The sequence below is a fragment of the Leucoraja erinacea genome, chromosome 2, assembly GCF_028641065.1.
Source record: "Leucoraja erinacea ecotype New England chromosome 2, Leri_hhj_1, whole genome shotgun sequence".
Classification (NCBI taxonomy): domain Eukaryota; kingdom Metazoa; phylum Chordata; class Chondrichthyes; order Rajiformes; family Rajidae; genus Leucoraja; species Leucoraja erinaceus.
Window position 1 is genome coordinate 115,704,752 of NC_073378.1, and position 17,684 is coordinate 115,722,435.

Genomic DNA, 17,684 nt, shown 5'->3' on the forward strand with positions numbered 1-17,684 from the left:
CGAAGAAGCTGCCTGACCCGCTGAATCACTCCAGCATTTTGTATCTATCTTTTGGGGAAAACCAGCATCTGCAGTTCCTTTTTATTACAATGCTCCCTCATTAACCTTAATATATTAGCCTCATGCTAAATCTTTGTTTCTTTTTGTTATTGGTATTTTGGTATCCAAAGTTGTATTAACTTATACAATTAAAAGGTCACCCTACTTATTCTGTTAATTCCTGTTCTAGACCTACCCCCTTAGTCTGGTTTAGCTAAACACTAAGTCAAAGTCTGGTTCCAAAATCTTACTTTATTGAAGAAAAAACTGCAGGGACGGTTGCTGACCCATTCACACAAGACAACAATATCTCGTGCGAACAGAACAGAAGTTACAATCACCCAATGAATTACACACCATCTTATACCCTTCCAAACTAAGGGCGTGACATTACCTGGGGGAGGCAACCCCTACAAACTAATAACACATATCGACCACATTATACAGTTATTGACCGTTCCCTAACCCAATTACAAAGTACCCCATTACAATGTTTCTACAGAAGCTTCTGGAAGGAAGTCAATTAACTAGGTAATGCAACATTTTCCCAGGTAGTATGAACAATTCAAATAAGGCTCCACACTTCAGTCAATCATGAAACAGCAGCACAAACACCTTGCAACATTATTAACAATACCTTTTCATACCCCCTTCTATAACCAACCCCACTATGCATTTGCAGACCTTCTTAGCTCTTTCTGCAAACCCTCATACAATTTAACAAAGGACATCTGGACCTCTCCTTATCATCAACTTCTAACTGGGGTCCAGACTCCTTGGAGCCATGACTTTCAAGCTCTCAACTGCCGAGAAGTCAAATAACCGACATGTCTGCGATTGTCGGGGGGCGCGACTTGTCTGCGATTGTTCCAGACTCCCGCGTCCATCACATCACTGGCTGGTGGAGACGGGAGGGTGGGGGTCATTTTCCCACACAAACCGTTATTTGACTTTTCGGCAGAGCGGCATTCGGTTAGATGGCGTGTAGGCGATGCAGCCTTTGGGTTAGGTGGCGTTTTGGCAGAGCGGCCATTCGGTGAGTTTGCTTTTGGGCGACGCAGTCTATCGGTTAGTTGGCTTTAAGGCGTCCCGCCCTTTCAGTTCGTTGCTGTTTTGGCTTCGTATGCTTTCGTTTTTATTGGCGTTTCGGCTTCGTTTCCATTTGGCTATTTGGCTTCGACTTCTTTGCTTCGGCTTCTCGTCCTTCGATGCCACATCCGCACACGTCAGTAAACATCTTGCTAAACATAGGCTAATTATACTTAAATGCAAGGGTGTAGGAAGAGTAGATTACACTGAGGCAGTACACGTGTCTCCACATTCCTGGCACCTTTTTATGTGATTCAAATCCAACGTTTTTATTCCTTAACTTGGCCATCTTAAGGTCTGTTGTCCTGGTGGCGACACTGGGTCGGAGACAGCCTGGCCAAGGTCTGTTGTCCACTGTTTTATCACTTATTATTCTGTTTGGCTTAAGCATTGATTAAAATGTTCAAAGACAACAAGAAGTGCAAATTAATAATATAACCATTTGTAACAACAAATGTACAACTCACTTAAAAACCTCACAGTGTTGGAGTAACTCAGCGGGTGTGGCAGCATCTCCAGAGAACATGGATAGGTGACATTCAGGTCAGGACTCTTCTTCAGGCTGTTTGCTGATTGATTGCCATCCTTCTGAAGAACGGTCCCATCCTGAAAAGTCACCTATCCATATTCTCCAGAGATGCTGCCTGGCCCGCTGTGCTACTCCAGCACTTTGTGTCCTTTTGTGTAAACCAGCATCTGCAGTTCCTTAAACATTTCCTCACTGAAAAAGCTTTAGTGTTTGAATCTGAATGCATTGCATTGCTTTAATCTGTGTAAAAGGCAATACTTTTAAAACTGCTTGAAACTTTCATTATTATTCATGAATGCTCAATGTTATTTGGACCCAACAATATTCTTGTTCCTTAATTCACAGGTATCAGAAGTTCCATATCGAGTGCTAAGGCTAAGAGAGGAAGATCTATTGTTAATCCACGGGACTGCAGATGGTAAGTATGTGACCAAACATATACCGCATCTTCTCCGTGAAGCTCCCATGTCAGATATTGTGCAGGACGTAACTTGCGGCATCAGGAGGCACTGAGTTGCTGCCTTGCTGCACCAGAGACCCAGGTTCGATCCTGACTACAGGTGCTATCTGTACGGAATTTGTACGCTCTCCCTGTGACCGCGTGGGTTTTACCCCTGGGTGCTTGGGTTTTCTCCCACACTCCAATGACGTAGAGGTTTGTAGGTTAATTGGCTTTGGTAAAGATTGTAAATTGTCCGAAGTGCGTAGGATAGTGCCAGCATCCAGGGATCGCTGGTCGGCGTGGACTCGGTAGGCCAAAGGGCCTGTTTCTGCGCTGTATCTCTAAACAAAGCTAAACTAATGATCAATCTGCACTGTGCCATTCTCAGCTGATGTGTGCATAGTTTCTCCTGTTTCCGTAGAAGAAAGCCATTCAGCCCATCTGGTTGATGTGGGCTCGCAGAGCAATCAAATTCCCCCATTAATTTTCCCTCTAACCCATTCTCCCCACATTCTTATCAACTCCCTACAAATTACACTTAACACTGGGGGCAATTAGTTTAGTTTAGAGATTTTTAGAAACATAGAAACATAGAAATTAGGTGCAGGAGTAGGCCATTCGGCCCTTTTTTGAGCCTGCACCGCCATTCATATGATCCAACTCAGTATCCCATCCCTGCCTTCTCTCCATACCCCCTGATCCCCTTAGCCACAAGGGCCCCATCTAACTCCCTCTTAAATATAGCCAATGAACTGGCCTCAAATTCCACTACCCTCTGTGGCAGAGAGTTCCAGAGATTCACCACTCTCTTAGTTTAGAAATGGAGCACGGAAACAGGCCCTCCAGCCCACCGACTCCACGCCGACCAGCAATCCCTGCACACTAACACCATCCTACATACTACACAATTTACAATTTTTCCGAAGCCAATTAACCGACAAACCTGTATATCTTTGGAGTGTGGGGGGAAACCGGAGATCCCAGAGAAACCCACGTTGGGGAGAATGTACAAACTCTGTACAGACAGCACCCGTAGTCATTAACCACGCAATTTGCTTGTCTTTGGGGTGTGGGAGGGAAATGGTCACAAGAGAGAGCGTGCAAATTCCACACAGACAGCACCGGAGGTCAGGATTGAACCTGAGTTGCTGGAATTCTGAGGCAGTAACTCTACTAGAAGTGCCACTGCAAACTCTGGGCTGGGAAATGTGATCAATCAGAATAGCTATTTTCACTGAATGGCTTCTTATTGTGCTGTGAATGTCTGTGGTCCCATATAAACCGCCAATGCTACCATGATTCTTAGGAGGGAGGGACAATCCGGTCAGTGCAGTTTAGGTAGGATAAGCCTATACCTGTTGGAGTTCAGGCCAAAACACTAAATGCTGGAGGAACTCAGTGGGTCAGACAGCATCTGCAGGGGGATGGTCAGGCGATGTATTGCGATGGGATCCTTTTTAATACTGATTGCAGTAGGGGGTAGAAACATGGATAGATAAGCAGGGGGGGTAGGACAAAGCATGGTGAGTGATAGATGGATACAGGTGAAGGTGGGGGGGGGGGGGGGGGGGTTGGCAGATGGGTGGAGTTAATGACAAAGGATTGAGGTGAAAAGGAGATGATGGGAGATGAGATGAGTGTACAAAGGAAAGGAAAGGACTAAGGAGATGATCCTGGGTTGGGGTGGTGAGGGAAGGGCATAGGATAGCGAGAGGGGGCAGGTGGAGTATTACTTGAAATTGGAGAATTCAATGTCCATACTGTTGGGTTGTAAGCTAGCCTAGCAAAATATAAGGTGCTGTTCCTCCAGTTTGTGTGTGGCCTCACTCTGTCAATGGAGGAGGCCCAGGACAGAAAGGTCAGTGTGGGAATGTGAAGTAGGGTCAAAACTGGAAGATCCAGTAGCCCTTGACGGACCAAGCGCAAGTGTTTAGCAGAAAGGTTGCCAAGTCTACACTTGGTCTCACCGATATGCAGGGGCCGCATCCAGGTCATCAGATGCAGTGGATGAGGTTAGAGGAGGTGCATGTGAACATCTGTGTCACCTGGAAGGACTGTCGAGGATGAAGGAGAGAGAGGTGGTGTAGGGACAGGTGTTACATCTCCTGCGGTTGCAGGGGAACGGATGGTTTGGGTGGGAAGGGATGAGTGAAAGGAGATGCGGGGGGAGCGGTCTCTATGAGAGACGGGAAGGGGCAGAGATGGGGTGACGTGATCGGTGGTGGGATCACGTTGGAGGTGAAGGAAATGTTGGAGAATTATGTATTGGAATTGGAGGCTGGATGGGTGATCCTTGGTCCATCTGGCGGGAGGAAGGGGAGCTCGAGCAGAACCATGGGACACGGAGGAGACAAGGTTGAGGGATACATCTATGACTCAAGGTTGAGGGATTCATCTATGACCACGTCTATTAAAGAAAGAGGATATCGTCTCGGCCAAAACCGAGGGAATATTCTTGGCTCTCCTTTTGCTGCTGAAAGTTTGCAAACATTTTCCGTGTGGATCTTCCCTGATCCTTCTCATTTTGAATGCTGAAACCCATGCTGTGTACCTCCTCTCCCCCTATTCTCTTCCTATTCAGAGTTTGTGTTTCCCTTTTTACCTCATCGTTGTCTCTTTCTTTTTCAGAAACTGTCCACTTCCAGCACACGGCAGACCTAATAACCCACTTAATCAATGCAAAGGCTAACTATTCTTTGCAGGTATTTGATGATTTACAGAATGGGTGCGTGCATTTAAAGGGGGATGCAGTCCCTTCTCAGGCTTCCAGCGGTGGGTTTAGATCCCCCTCCATCCCCCAGCCTGCAGATCATTGAGTCCGTAACACGACCACTACCGCCCTGTAGAGTAGAAGAGACTGAAGCTGTTCCCCTTGGAGTAGAGAAGGCTGGACGAAGGTTTGATAGAGATGTGGAGAACCCCCAGTGTTTGCCTGCAGTAAACGATGAGAAAGATTTTCAGTGTTGGAAGATGCAGAATGACAATGATATATATACCAATGAGGCCAATCTTTTTTTTAATCCCATCACCAAATGGTTAGTCTTTGGATTGCATGATCGGATCAGTGAAAATGGAGTAATAAATAACCATTAAGGTTAACTATTATTGGTGCTTCAGGAAATAATGGAGGTAGAACATAGAACAGTACAGTATAAGAACAGGCCCTTCGGCCCACAATGTCCATGCCAAACACGCTGTCAAGACCACATTTATCTGCCAGCACGCAGCCTTTGTATCTCCATTCCCTGCATATCTATATGCCTATCCAAAAGTCACTAATATATTTGCTTCAACCACCACCCCTGACAGCGCGTTCCATGGAACTTACCAGCGCGTTCCATGGAACTCACCAGCGTGTTCCAGGCACTATGTTAAAATTTGCCCCGTACATCTCCTTTAAACTTTGCCCTTCTCACCTTAAAGCTATGCCCTCTAGATTTCTGACTGTCTACCCAACGTGTGTGTTTCATCATTATATATACTTCTATCAGGTCTCCCTGCAATCTCTACGGTGTTCCAGAGAAAACATTCCAAGTCTGTTTAGTTCAGATTTAGTTCAGTGTTAATTTTTTTGCTGTTAAAAAAAGGCTAAGATGGCAGGCCAACACGTTAAATAGGCTTAAAGCTGTCAAACAGACTACACTACGACTATCTCAGTTGGCCCTGATGGTGTTGAAGCCCAAACAAACATGGCACCAGAGAGTAGCAACTCTTTGTGTGTTCTTCCCAGAGGAAGATCTTCTATCAGCTGATACAATCGACCCACTCTATCCTTTTAAATGCCCTCCCTACCTGTAAATCTAACCTGAGTTTTGACTTGATTGTATTTATGCATCGTTTTAAGGTCATGTGATAGGAGCAGAATTAGGCCATTCTGCCCATCGTCTACTCCGCCATTATCCATCTCTCCCTCCTAACCCCATTCTCCTGCCTTCTCCTCATAACCCCTGACACCCCCTGATAGTATTATCTGCATTCTGCATCTTCCCTTTGCTCAATCTATTTGACTTGTTGAGTATGGTATAGATGTGCTGTTTGGATAGCATACAACACAAAGCTTTTCACTGTATCTCGGCACAATGGTAATAATAAACCTAAACTTAAATCTAAGCCTATATCTGGCGTGTTTGGATAACATGCATAACAAAGCTTATCACTTACCATCTCGGTATCCATGATCATAATAGAACATGGAACAGCTCAGCACATGAACAGGCCCCTTTGGCCCACTATATCTGTGCTGAACATGATACCAAGAAGGGTTTCGGCCCAAAACGCTGCCTATCTCCTTCGCTCCATAGATGCTGCTGCACCCGCTGAGTTTCTCCAGCATTTTTGTCTACCTATGATACCAAGATCAACTTTGATCTGCCTGCACATACTCCATACCCATCAATTTCCTCCATATATCCACGTGCCTATCCAAAAGTCTCCTAAATGCCACTAACACATCTGCCTCCCCCACCACCCGTAACCCTTTTTTCATACTCAACATACCAGAGGTTGGATGGATAGGACTGCAAACTAGTAACTTTGGATTCAATGGTTAATTTAAGGCTAATACAGTTCAAACCTACAGCTTCTTCCCACCCAGTGAATACCAGGCACCTACCATTCTCTGTGAAAAAAATATCTCCGAACATCATCTTTCCTTTATCCAGTATCTCTACACCGTGGATGACTTAATTGTAATTATGTATAGTCTTTCTGCTGACTGGATAGCCCACAACAAAAAAGCATTTCAATGTACCATACTTGATTAGTATGGGTGTCATGGGTTATGGGGGGAAGGCAGGGGAATGGGGTTGAGAGGGAAAGATAGAGGGATCAGCCATGATTGAATGGCAGAGTAGATTTGATGGGCTGAATGGCCGTATTTTGCTTCTAGAACTTATGAACCTTGATACATGTGACAATAAACTACTGTATGCCCTCTGGTATTTGATATCTGTACCCCGGGGGGAGAAAAAAAAGTTCTGACTGTCTAGCCTATCTGCGCCCCTCATCATTTTACAAACCTAAATGTTTGCCCGAATACATCTCATGTCATTTACTCTCTTGCAGATATACCCGGACGAGGGTCACTTCATGGAGAAAGCATCAGTCAAACAGCACCTGCACAAGTCCATTGTTCGGTTCTTTGAGAAATGCTTTAGTGCCCCTGACAAGGCCCCGTTAAAAACAGAAGTGGAGGAGGAAGAGGATGATTAGACTTTTTGAGCTGGGTGCCAAGCACAAGACATCTCTTTTATAGATACGACTGATTTTTGTTTTTTTTCCGATACAGTGTTATGTTAGCATGTTTCAGAGACTGAGAGCAGCTTCACTGGTGTTACCGCTTTGCCATAGGAAGAGGCTCCAGAATAAGATCCAAAGTTGGCGTTGTCGACTGTAGCAGAGCGACTGATGTCCCCCCAACATCCCGACAACAACCCCACCCACCCCTGCCGAGTGGTGTCAACTCCTGCGCTCCCTTGAGACTGGACGCAAGGGAAATAAAATGCCCTCAAAGGATGGCTGAGGTGAGAAGTCTAGCAGGGCAACACCATTACAGTGAACGACTTGTCAGATACAACCAGACATCAGCAACAATGAACTCCACGCCCGGTTCACATCGACAGACGGTCTTGATATCCGTGGCAAATAGCACAACGGCATCAGAGTGATTCAACTTGCAGGGGGACCTCCACTATTTGTATCTCATGTTCACAAGTCATCGGAGCAGAATTAGGTTGCTGGGCCCATTGGGTCCACTCCGGGTCTACCACTTCCAAGTGTCCAGCTCCCCCTCCCCCACGTCCGGCCAGTGTTATCCTCAGCGGTCCAAGCTGAAGGCTGGCACATCACCTCCTCCTGCCCGATTGTGCCAACCACTCCTCTCGCCCGTACGTTGGCTCAGTGCCCATTTCCAAGGGATTGGCCAGGCCACCCACCACCTCCATCCACGAGGTAGACCATCTCCATTGCGGCCAACAGCGGGAAGGTTCTGCCGATAATTCCAATGCTCTGAACCTTCTGGTGATCTGATCCCCACCCCCGTCGCCTCAATGAACTAAACTCCCTCTTTCTTCCATCATGGTTGCTCTCCTGTTCATTTTCATGGAAGCTCCATTTCGACCTGTCTCAGCAGTAACGATGAAACCCAGCTCCAGCTCTCGGTCGTCGAATCGTTTGCTCTTTACTTCAATGAATGTATATCCCAGTTGCTAACGATAACATGACAGAGTTCTCAATGTACGTATTTCTGTGTCTGTTTTTCTAAAGGTCATCAGTGCATGGCAGTGCAGCACTTCATCCATGCACTGTTGCAGAGTGCTTGCTTTAAGTGTGCCGTGGGAAGTGGACAAGTCTGATTTCTTTGCACAGTGACTTTCGAATTGCTTTCTCCCCCTTTGCACTTTTTCGCTCGCTTGCAGATCATTTTCTGGTGACATTTCTTTAATCCTCTGAGCACCACGGTCTTTACCTATTAATCACACTGCAGAAACTTAACAGCTCATTCAACAGCTCTGTTGATCCTGTGAAGCTAAGATGCCGGCAATCAGAGGGTAAATTGCAACCAGTTCTCAGAAGTGATTTGCTACTGTAAAATACAATTTGGTGTTGAATATTATATGACCAAGCAAGATGAACAACAGTATCCAAAGTGTTCATAAGTGTTCTTTAAAAAAAAAGAAAATAGCATCCGAACGTCTCTCATATAAGCTTTAATGATTCTGTAATACATTGCGATTTTGTTTTAAAAAGACATAGAATTGGACATCATACAAACCTTGAAGCCTACACCATCTGACTATTCGTGATGCCTAACTATGCTCCACCTGAAACCCCTCTGCTCCTTTCCATTCCACACACTGGTTAAACATGGTAATTAGATTTGCCTCCACTATCCTCTCCAGAAACTCATTTAAAATATTCACCACCCTCTGTGTGAAAAGCTTATTTCTCACAGTGTCTTTAACTTGCTCCCCTCACATTTTAAATCCGTGCCCACTGGTACTGAACTCTCCTGTCCTTGCAGAATAATTCTGGTTTTCTACCCAAAAAGACACAAAGTGCTAGTGTATCTCGGTAGGTCAAGCAAAATCTCTGGAGAACATGGATAGATTTAGTTTAGTTTATTGCCACGTGTATCGAAGTACAGGGAAAAGCTTTTTGTTGCGTGCTATCCAGTCAGCAGAAAGACTATACCTGATTACAATCAAGCCGTCCACAATGTAATGTTTAGGTTGGAGACCTGTCTGAAGAAGGGTCTTGACGTGAAATGTCACCAATCCATGTTCTTCAGAGATGCTGCCAGACCTGCTGAGTTACTCCAGTGCTCTGTGTTCTTTTGTGTATTAACCAGCTCTTTGTTTCTACAATCAGATTTTCTATTTCATCTGCACCTGTCATCATTTTGTAAATCTCTGTAATGTAAACTTGCAACCTCTTACATTCCAGTTAGAATTGACCCAGCCTCTCTCCTCATAACTGCAGCCTTCCTTTCCGAGCAACATTCTGGAGAATCTCTTCTGCATTTTCTCTATTGTTGCCAAATCCTTCCTGTGTTGTGTATTTACACAATACTCTAAGTTCGCCGCGGTCTAAGCAACGCTTTGTACAACACCAACGTGACATCCCCACTCAAAGCCTCAACCAAGGCAGGCAAACATACCAAATGTCTTGGAGGAACTTAAAGCAATTTGTTTTGTGATCAAGATTTGTGATCGTGATTCCAGCATTTGCAGCCTCCTACAATACAAAATCCCTACCCTATCCTGCTGTGTCATCACGTTCGACAGGCTATGTACTTGCACCCCAGGGAATCTACACACAATGTTCGTAGGGTCTTGATGGTATTGTTCACTTTTTTTTAGATACCCTGAAATTAAACAGGTGGGGAAAAGGGATTGCAGCATCTTGACAGCAATTTATTACTCAGAGGATTAAAAATGCAGATATTTCCTTTAAAATCACTTCATTGGATGCTTTGAGTATTTTGCCCATTGATGTCATCAGTGCCTAATTTTGCAAATTTGCTCAGCTTCCAGGGAGATTTTTTTCCTCTAAGCTCTCTCGTTTTTGAAGATTAATAAAGATATTGGTATAAATTCACCATGAACAGCAGGTAGGCTTATCTGGAGATAGGTTTGGTTAGGAATAATAACAATGTGCATAAACATTGAGAAGAGCAGTGAAGATTTTAAAGGCTAAGATGTCACTATTCTGGGAACATTGCAAATACTGGGCTTGTATTCTTTCGAGTTTCATAGTTCAAGGAGTGAACTGGTTGGTGTGTTCAGAGATGTCCTCTGTTGGGAGTGAGGGGATCGGAGAAGAAGGACGCAAAGCCGTAAAGTTAGAGCCAGGATCGATGTAGGCAAACAAAACTCCAAGGATCTGATGCTGACTGACTGTAAGGATGATAGAACAGGATCAACCAGTGCCTTCGAAAGGGAATTGGATAGGCACAAGGCAGGCACGTTAACTTATAACTTACACTGATTCCAAAGGAGGCTGGTTGGCCCATCAGGTCCATGCTAGCTCTCAGCAGGGTGGGCACAGTGGCACAGCGGCAGAGTTGCTGCCTTACAGCAGCAGAAACCCGGGTTCGATCCTGACTATGGGTGCTGTCTGTACGGAGTTTTCACCTTCTCCCTGTGACCTGTTTGGATTTTCTCTGGGATCTCTGGTTTCTTCCTATACTGCAAAGACGTGCAGGATTGTAGGCTAATTGACCCGGTACAATTGTAAATTATCCCTAGAGTGTGTAGGATAGTGTAAATGTATGGGGATTGCTGGTCGGCGTGGACTCGGTAAGCCTGTTTCCACACAGTGTCTCCAAACTAAACTAAAACTAAGAGTTATCCCATTCTCCATCTCCATTATCCCTATATCCCTGCAACTTATTCTACTCAAATGTGCTCATAAACTTTCCTTTCGATTATTCTTGCCGTTAGCCCACACTGAGGATAATTTGGAGTGGCGGCTAACCTACTAACGTGTCTTTGGGATGTGGGAGAAAGCCAAGTACCTGGGAGAGAGTATTATCTCCATAGAGTCATAGCCATGTGGAAACAGGCCCATCGGCCCAACCTGCCCATGCTAACCAACCTGTCCATCTACACTGGCCCATACCCCTCTAAACCTGTCAAGTTCGTGTGGCTGTCTAAATGTTTCTTAAACGTGCTTCCAAATGGAACATCAAATAGAAACAAGGTCTCTGAAGCCCAGAGGCAGCAGCACTAACTGCTGCAACTTTACGCTGCCCAAATAAAGAGAAAGGACAGGGCAATATGACTCAATAGAGCCCTTGGATTTCATTGTCCAAATGAACAACTGGCCCATACCAATCTATGTTTCTGTGTGTGGGTGTTACCACATCATTGTACTCATCCCTAAATTTGGTTTGATTTAGATGTACAGCCAGTAAATAGGCCCTTCGGTCCACCGAGTCCGCACCGACCAGCGATCCCCGCACACTAACACTTGTCCTACACTCACACATTTACACCAAGCCAATTAACCTACAAACCTTAACGTCTTTGGATTGTGGGAGATCATACACGCAGGTCACGGGAAAACCTACAAACTGCGTTCAGACAAGCACCCATTGTCAGAATTGAAGCAGGGTCTCTGGTGCAGTGAGGCAGAAGCTCTATTGCTGTGCCACTGTCATTGTTGTCTTGTTCCATTGACCATATCTGTGATATAACTGCAACCACTGGACGATATTCTTAGAGGTACTCAGCGTTCAAAGACAAGTTTCTGCCCCACCCCTTTAAGTTGTAACTAGACCTCATCCAATCCCAACTCCTCTCCCCTTTCAGAAACCTTTCAGTAACAGAATGTTATGGGTACATGCGAACAGCACTCACTTTCAATACAATATGGGCCCTGCACGCAGCTCCCTCCAAACCTGCTGAGTTTTAAACCCCTGTTTTCAGTGACTCCTCCCTTATGGTATTTACCTACTTCTTAAGCCAATGTCGGCCTCGACAAACCGTGCCCCCAAAACCTAGCCGCAGGTCCTGAATACTCCCTGTGGGAACCCCCCCCCCCCCCCCTCCCTTGGATTGCTCTTGATCAACCCCCTACCCCAGTTCTAAATCTCACCACTCTTGTTTGTGGCATCCAAGGTCATCTTTCTCCAGTGTGGTGACTCAGGATGTGTGTGGGACCAAGAAGAAGATGGAGCCAGACTATCAAAGTGCTAACTAAAAAATCCATTGCAGTCCTATTGTTACCATCAAGTTACCATCGGACTACCAGCCCTGTGCTATAACGTTATAGTTCAGTCACACTCACGTTAGAAGCCCATGTTAGTAAACCTTGCTGTCTAATTATCAATAACTATACTATAGATGCATTTATGCCATTGCTTTAAACATCTCATTTTCATCAATGCTCTGTATGTAAAACTGTCTCACTGTACTTGAGTGAGTTGAAGATATCATTTCCTACCAAACTTACTAAATAAACGATATTAAATCCTGAGATCCCTCAATTTGTGGGACTGGCTTGTATTTATTTCTGCCAAAGGTTTCATGTTGCAGCTGAGGGTTGCCGAGGGCAACTCAACCAAATCTGGCTCTTCGGAGTATATGTAAATGTCCGAGACCCTTACCAATCTGGAAAAAAAAACACTCAAACCACCACCTTGACCAGCCCAGGTACTAGATGCAGCAGCTGCCCTTATACCTCCTCCCACGACTCCATCCACGCACCCCGATAGTACTTCCAGGTGAGACAGAGGTTCACATGTACCTCCTCTACCCTCACCTACTGCATCCGCTATTCCCGGTTTGGTCTCCTGTAAATCGGCGAGGCCAAGAATGGACTCGCTGACCATTTTGCTGAGCAGTCTGCTGAAGCCTACTGGATCTCCCAGATGCCAACCATTTTAACTGTGCTTCATATTCCCATACTGACCTTTCTATCCTGGGCCTCTTCCATTGCCAGAATGATGCCACATGCAAATTGGAGGAACAGCACCTCATATTTCGCTTGGGTAGCTTACAACCCAGCGGTATGAGCGTTGAACGCTCTAATTTCAGGTAACTTCCACATGCACTCCCCTCCCTCCTACCTTGCTTCCACCACCCCTCTCCCCCCTCCTCCCACCACTTAAAGTCAATAACCATTTCCACATGTCACAACGATGTATTTATCTTGGGATCACACCATCCATAGACAACTATCAGCCTCTCAGGGAACCTCCTGCCTGAGGTCATCTGTTGTCATCTGAGGTCATCTGGTCAACTCCGGACAAGGCACCCACTCCAGGCTGGGTTCCTGGTTCTGTGATGGGCCTCCAGTTCAGTTCAGTTCAGTTCATTGTCACGTGCACCGAGGTACAGTGAAATGCTTTTGTTGCGTGCTAATCAGCCAATGGAAAGACAATACATGATTATAATCGAGCCATTCACAGTGTATAGATACATGATAAGAGAATGACATTTGGTGCATGATAGAGCCAGTAAAGTCCGATCAAGATAGCCAAGGGTCACCAATGAGGTAGATAGTAGTTTGGAACTACTCTCTAGTTGTGGTAAGATGGCTCAGTTACCTGGGGAGAAATTGTCCCTAAATCTGGTGGTGTGCATTTTCACCTTTTGCCCGATGGGAGAGGGGAGAAGAGGGAGTGGCTAGGCTGTGAGTCTTCCTTGATTATGCTGCTGGCTTTGCCGAGTCAGCGTGAGATATAAATGGAGTCAATGGAAGGGAGGTTGGTTTGTGTGTTGGTCTGGGCTGCGAACACTATTCAGGCGCTTCCGCCGGGCACCCCGGCGTTTACAAGCGTACAAAGATCCAACGTACCTGGAATACGCTAGATGTGGATCACCACACACAACCTGGACATGCAAGGACTCTGGCTTCTTGCTCCATCCACAGAGTAACCTTTGCATTCCTTTCATTATTTCATATTTCTACATTTGTAGACGACATTGAAGGAGGACATTTGGCCCATTGATTCTGTGCCATCTCTTGAAGTTATCCCACCAAACTCATTACCTTACAACCTATACTCACCCTAATCCTCATCAACTCTCCCCCAGATACTACCTACCACTCACCTACATACGAAAGACAATTTACAGTGGCCAGCCAACCTGTTAAGCTGCTAGCCTTTGAAAGGTGAGGGAAAACCAGAACATGATTTAGGGGAACGCATTGGTGCAGTTGGTAGAACTGCTGTCTCACAGTTCAAAATAACCCGGGTTCGATCCTGACCTTGAGCGCTGTCTGGGTGGAGTTTGCACGTTCTCCCTGCGACCGCATGGGTTTCCTCCGGGTGCTCTTGTTTCCTCCCAAAGGCGTGCGGGTTTGAGGGTTAATTGGCCCTCCGTAAAGTTGACCCTGGTGCGTTTGGAGTGGATGCAGAAGTGGGATAATATAGAACGAGCGTGAACGGGTGATGAACGGGTGATCAATGGTCGGTGTGGGCCCAGTGGGCCGACAGCACCTGAAACCAAAATCGACGCGGTCCAAGGAGACCGTGCGCGTCGAGTTTGCACGTTATGAAGCAGAGAAAGGAAAGTTTTTACTCCGCTCCGCTTTGCACACACTATAAATCTAACAAATTACTCTGTGTGTTGCTCTGTTCCTGCTAGCATTGCTCATTACAGAGACAAATTAAACTTCGAAGCAGACTAGCGAAGCCTTCAGAGTAACAATTTATTCAGCAATTTATCACAAAACAAGGTCTTTTCAGAAGACATCATGCGCCATGGAATTATTTGAACATGTTTCTGTCCTGAGGCTGTTTAGAGATGGCAGCTAAGTAGATATTGTCGTGGTTTACTTTAATTGTACCAGCTGGTGTGCACTGTTCAATTGGTGACACTCTTGTCATTTAGCCCAGAGGTGATGGGTTCAATTTCCACATGTAACCCCACCGTGATATCAATCAGCACTTTATTAGTCAGTAACTGGGGAGCAGCCGTTAGACTTTAGAACTAAGAGATGGAAACAGGCCCTTCAGCCTACCGAGTCCGCGCCGACCAGCAATCACCCCGTACACTATTTCTACCCTACACACTAGCGGCACTTTACAGAAGCCAATTGACCTGTACATTTTTGGAGTGTAGGAGGAATCCAGACCACATGGAGAATAACCAGGCGGTCACAGAGAGAACTTACAATCTCTGTACAGGCAGCACCCATAGTCAGAATCGAACCCAGGTCTCTTGCACTGTAAGGCAGCAACTCTACTAGCGCACCCTATTTTATTAATTTTGTATTGGCATGCATCACATTGCACTCAGGTTGACTCATATAGTAACTGCTCATCTGATTTTATTTTTAATTATCTTTTAAGCATTAGGGCGCCACAGTGGCGCATCGCGAGAGTTACTGCCTGACAGCGCCAGAGACCTGGGTTCGATCCGGACTACGGGTGCTGTCCTACAGAATTTGTGCCTTCTCTCTATGGCCGCGAGTGTTTTCTCCAGGTGCTGCCACATTGTAAAGAGACATGCAGGCTTGCAGGTTAATTGGCTTCTGTAAATTGTCCATAGTGTGTAGGATAGAACAGGTGTAGAGGGATAGCTGGTGTGTCCAGGCCTCTGAGGAGTCCGCACAGTCGGCCACAGAAGTCGGCAATGGGAATGGATCTGTCTATTCCGGCCGGGCCAGCGTTCCGGAGCCACTGCCGCAGGAGTCTAATATGATCCTCCGATCCACCGCGGAAATCTCGACGAGGTCTAGATCAGCCTCCTCACCCGGCCTAGCTGACACGTTTTTGGGGGGACTTCCTGGGGGGATTTCAAGTGCGTTCTCGTAATTTTGTCCGGATCAAAGGAGGTGCTGGACCACCAGTTGCCGGAAAATCAGTGGTGGACCTGGAATGAAGAAATGCAGATGCTGGTTTATACCAAAGAAAGACACAAAGTGCTGGAGTAACTCAACAGTCAGACAGTGTCCCCGGAGAACATGAATAGATGATATTTCGGGTTAGAACCTTTCTCCAGACCTATGTTCTAACAATCTGGCTTTCACAAGACCCCTCCCCACCTTATGTGCATCTCTGGCTGGCCAGGGTATCACCTTCCACTCACATCTCCCAGATTTATTTTCTGTCCCTCCTACAATCAACCTGAAGAAAGATCCCAGTCGGAAGCATCACCTATCCACGTTCTGCAGAGATGCTGCCTGACTCGCTGAGTTACTCCAGGACTTTTTGACTTTCATTGTTACTGGGTATCGTTCTCTACCTTGTGTTGGGCATCCCTCTGCTGGAAAAGGAAGGTATTGCAGTTGTGATCGAGTCATGGAAACATAAACCAAGGAAATTAGTCTCTTCAGCCTAATGAGTGTGCCTATTTACAGTACACTAATCCTACATTAATCCAATTTTTACATTCTCCCTGCATTCTTATCAAACACCCCAGAAGTTACCGCTCACCAACACACTAGGAGCAATGTACAGTGAAGACACTGCGATTAGTTTAGTTTAGAGATACAGCAAATGTATACATACATATATATGTGTAAGAAAGAACTGCAGATGCTGATTTAAATCGAAGGTAGACACAAAATGCTGGAGTAACTCAGCAGATGAGCAGCATCTCTGGAGAGAAGGAATAGGTGACATTTCGATCGAGACCCTTCTTCAGATTGATGTCAGGGGAGTGGGCAGGACAAAGATAGAATGTAGTCGGAGACAGTAAGACTAGTGGGAGAACTGGGAAGGGGAAAGGGATGGAGAGAGCAAGCAAGGGCTATGTTCATATTGCTGGGGTGTAAACTATCCAAGCTAAATATGAGGTGCTGTTCCTCCAATTTGCACTGGGCCTCACTCTAACAATGGAGGAGGCCCAGGACAGAAAGGTTGAGAATGGGAGGGGGAGTTGAAGTGCTGGGCCACCGGGAGATCAGGTCGGTTAAGACGGACTGAGCGGAGGTGTTCAGCGATACGATCACCGGGCCTGCGCTTGGTCTCGCCGATATAGAGAAGTTGACATCTGGGACAGTGGGTACAGTAGATGAGGTTGGAGGAGGTGCAAGTGAACCTCTGCCTCACCTGGAAAGATTATTTTGGTCCTTGGATGGAGTCGAGGGGGGAGGTAAAGGGACAGATATTGCATCTCCTGTGGATGCAGAGGAAAGTACCTGGGGAGGGTGTGGTTTGGGTGGGAAGGGACGAGTTGACCAGGGAGTTTCGGAGGGAACAGTCTCTGCAGAAAGCAGAAATGGGTGGAGATGAGAAGATGTGGCCAGTAGTGGGATCCCTTTGGAGGTGGCGAAAATGTTGGAGGATTATATGCTGTATGCGACGGCTGATGGGGTGAAAGTGAGGACAAGGGGGGACTCTGTCCTTGTTACGAATGGGGGGAGGGGGAGCAAGAGCGGAGCTGCGGGATATCGAGGAGACCCTTGTGAGAGCTTCATCTATAATGGAAGAGGGGAACCCCCGTTTCCTAAAGAATAAGGACATCCCCGGTGCCCTGGTATGGAACACCTCATCCTGGGCGCAGATGAGGCGTAGACGGAGGAATTGGGAGTAGGGGTGGGAAGAAGTGTAGTCTAGATAGCTATGGAAGTCAATCGGTTTGGAGTAGATTTTGGTCAATAGTCTGTTTCCTGTGATGGAGACGGTGA

The 17,684-nt window shown here is 46.1% G+C and overlaps 1 protein-coding gene across 3 annotated transcripts in view; it reads left to right on the forward strand.

Annotated features, from left to right (window-relative positions):
* The window catches only part of dpp6a (dipeptidyl-peptidase 6a), a 664,537-nt gene extending 651,949 nt beyond the window's left edge, over positions 1 to 12,588 (forward strand). For all 3 annotated transcript variants that reach the window (XM_055664215.1, XM_055664233.1, XM_055664224.1), the window contains exons 24-26: positions 2,003 to 2,075; positions 4,728 to 4,801; positions 7,164 to 12,588. In XM_055664215.1, coding sequence (XP_055520190.1) covers positions 2,003 to 2,075; positions 4,728 to 4,801; positions 7,164 to 7,310 — 294 coding nt within the window. In that variant the 3' untranslated portion in view covers positions 7,311 to 12,588. The remainder of the gene's footprint in view (positions 1 to 2,002; positions 2,076 to 4,727; positions 4,802 to 7,163) is intronic.
* The last annotated feature ends 5,096 nt before the right edge of the window (positions 12,589 to 17,684 follow it).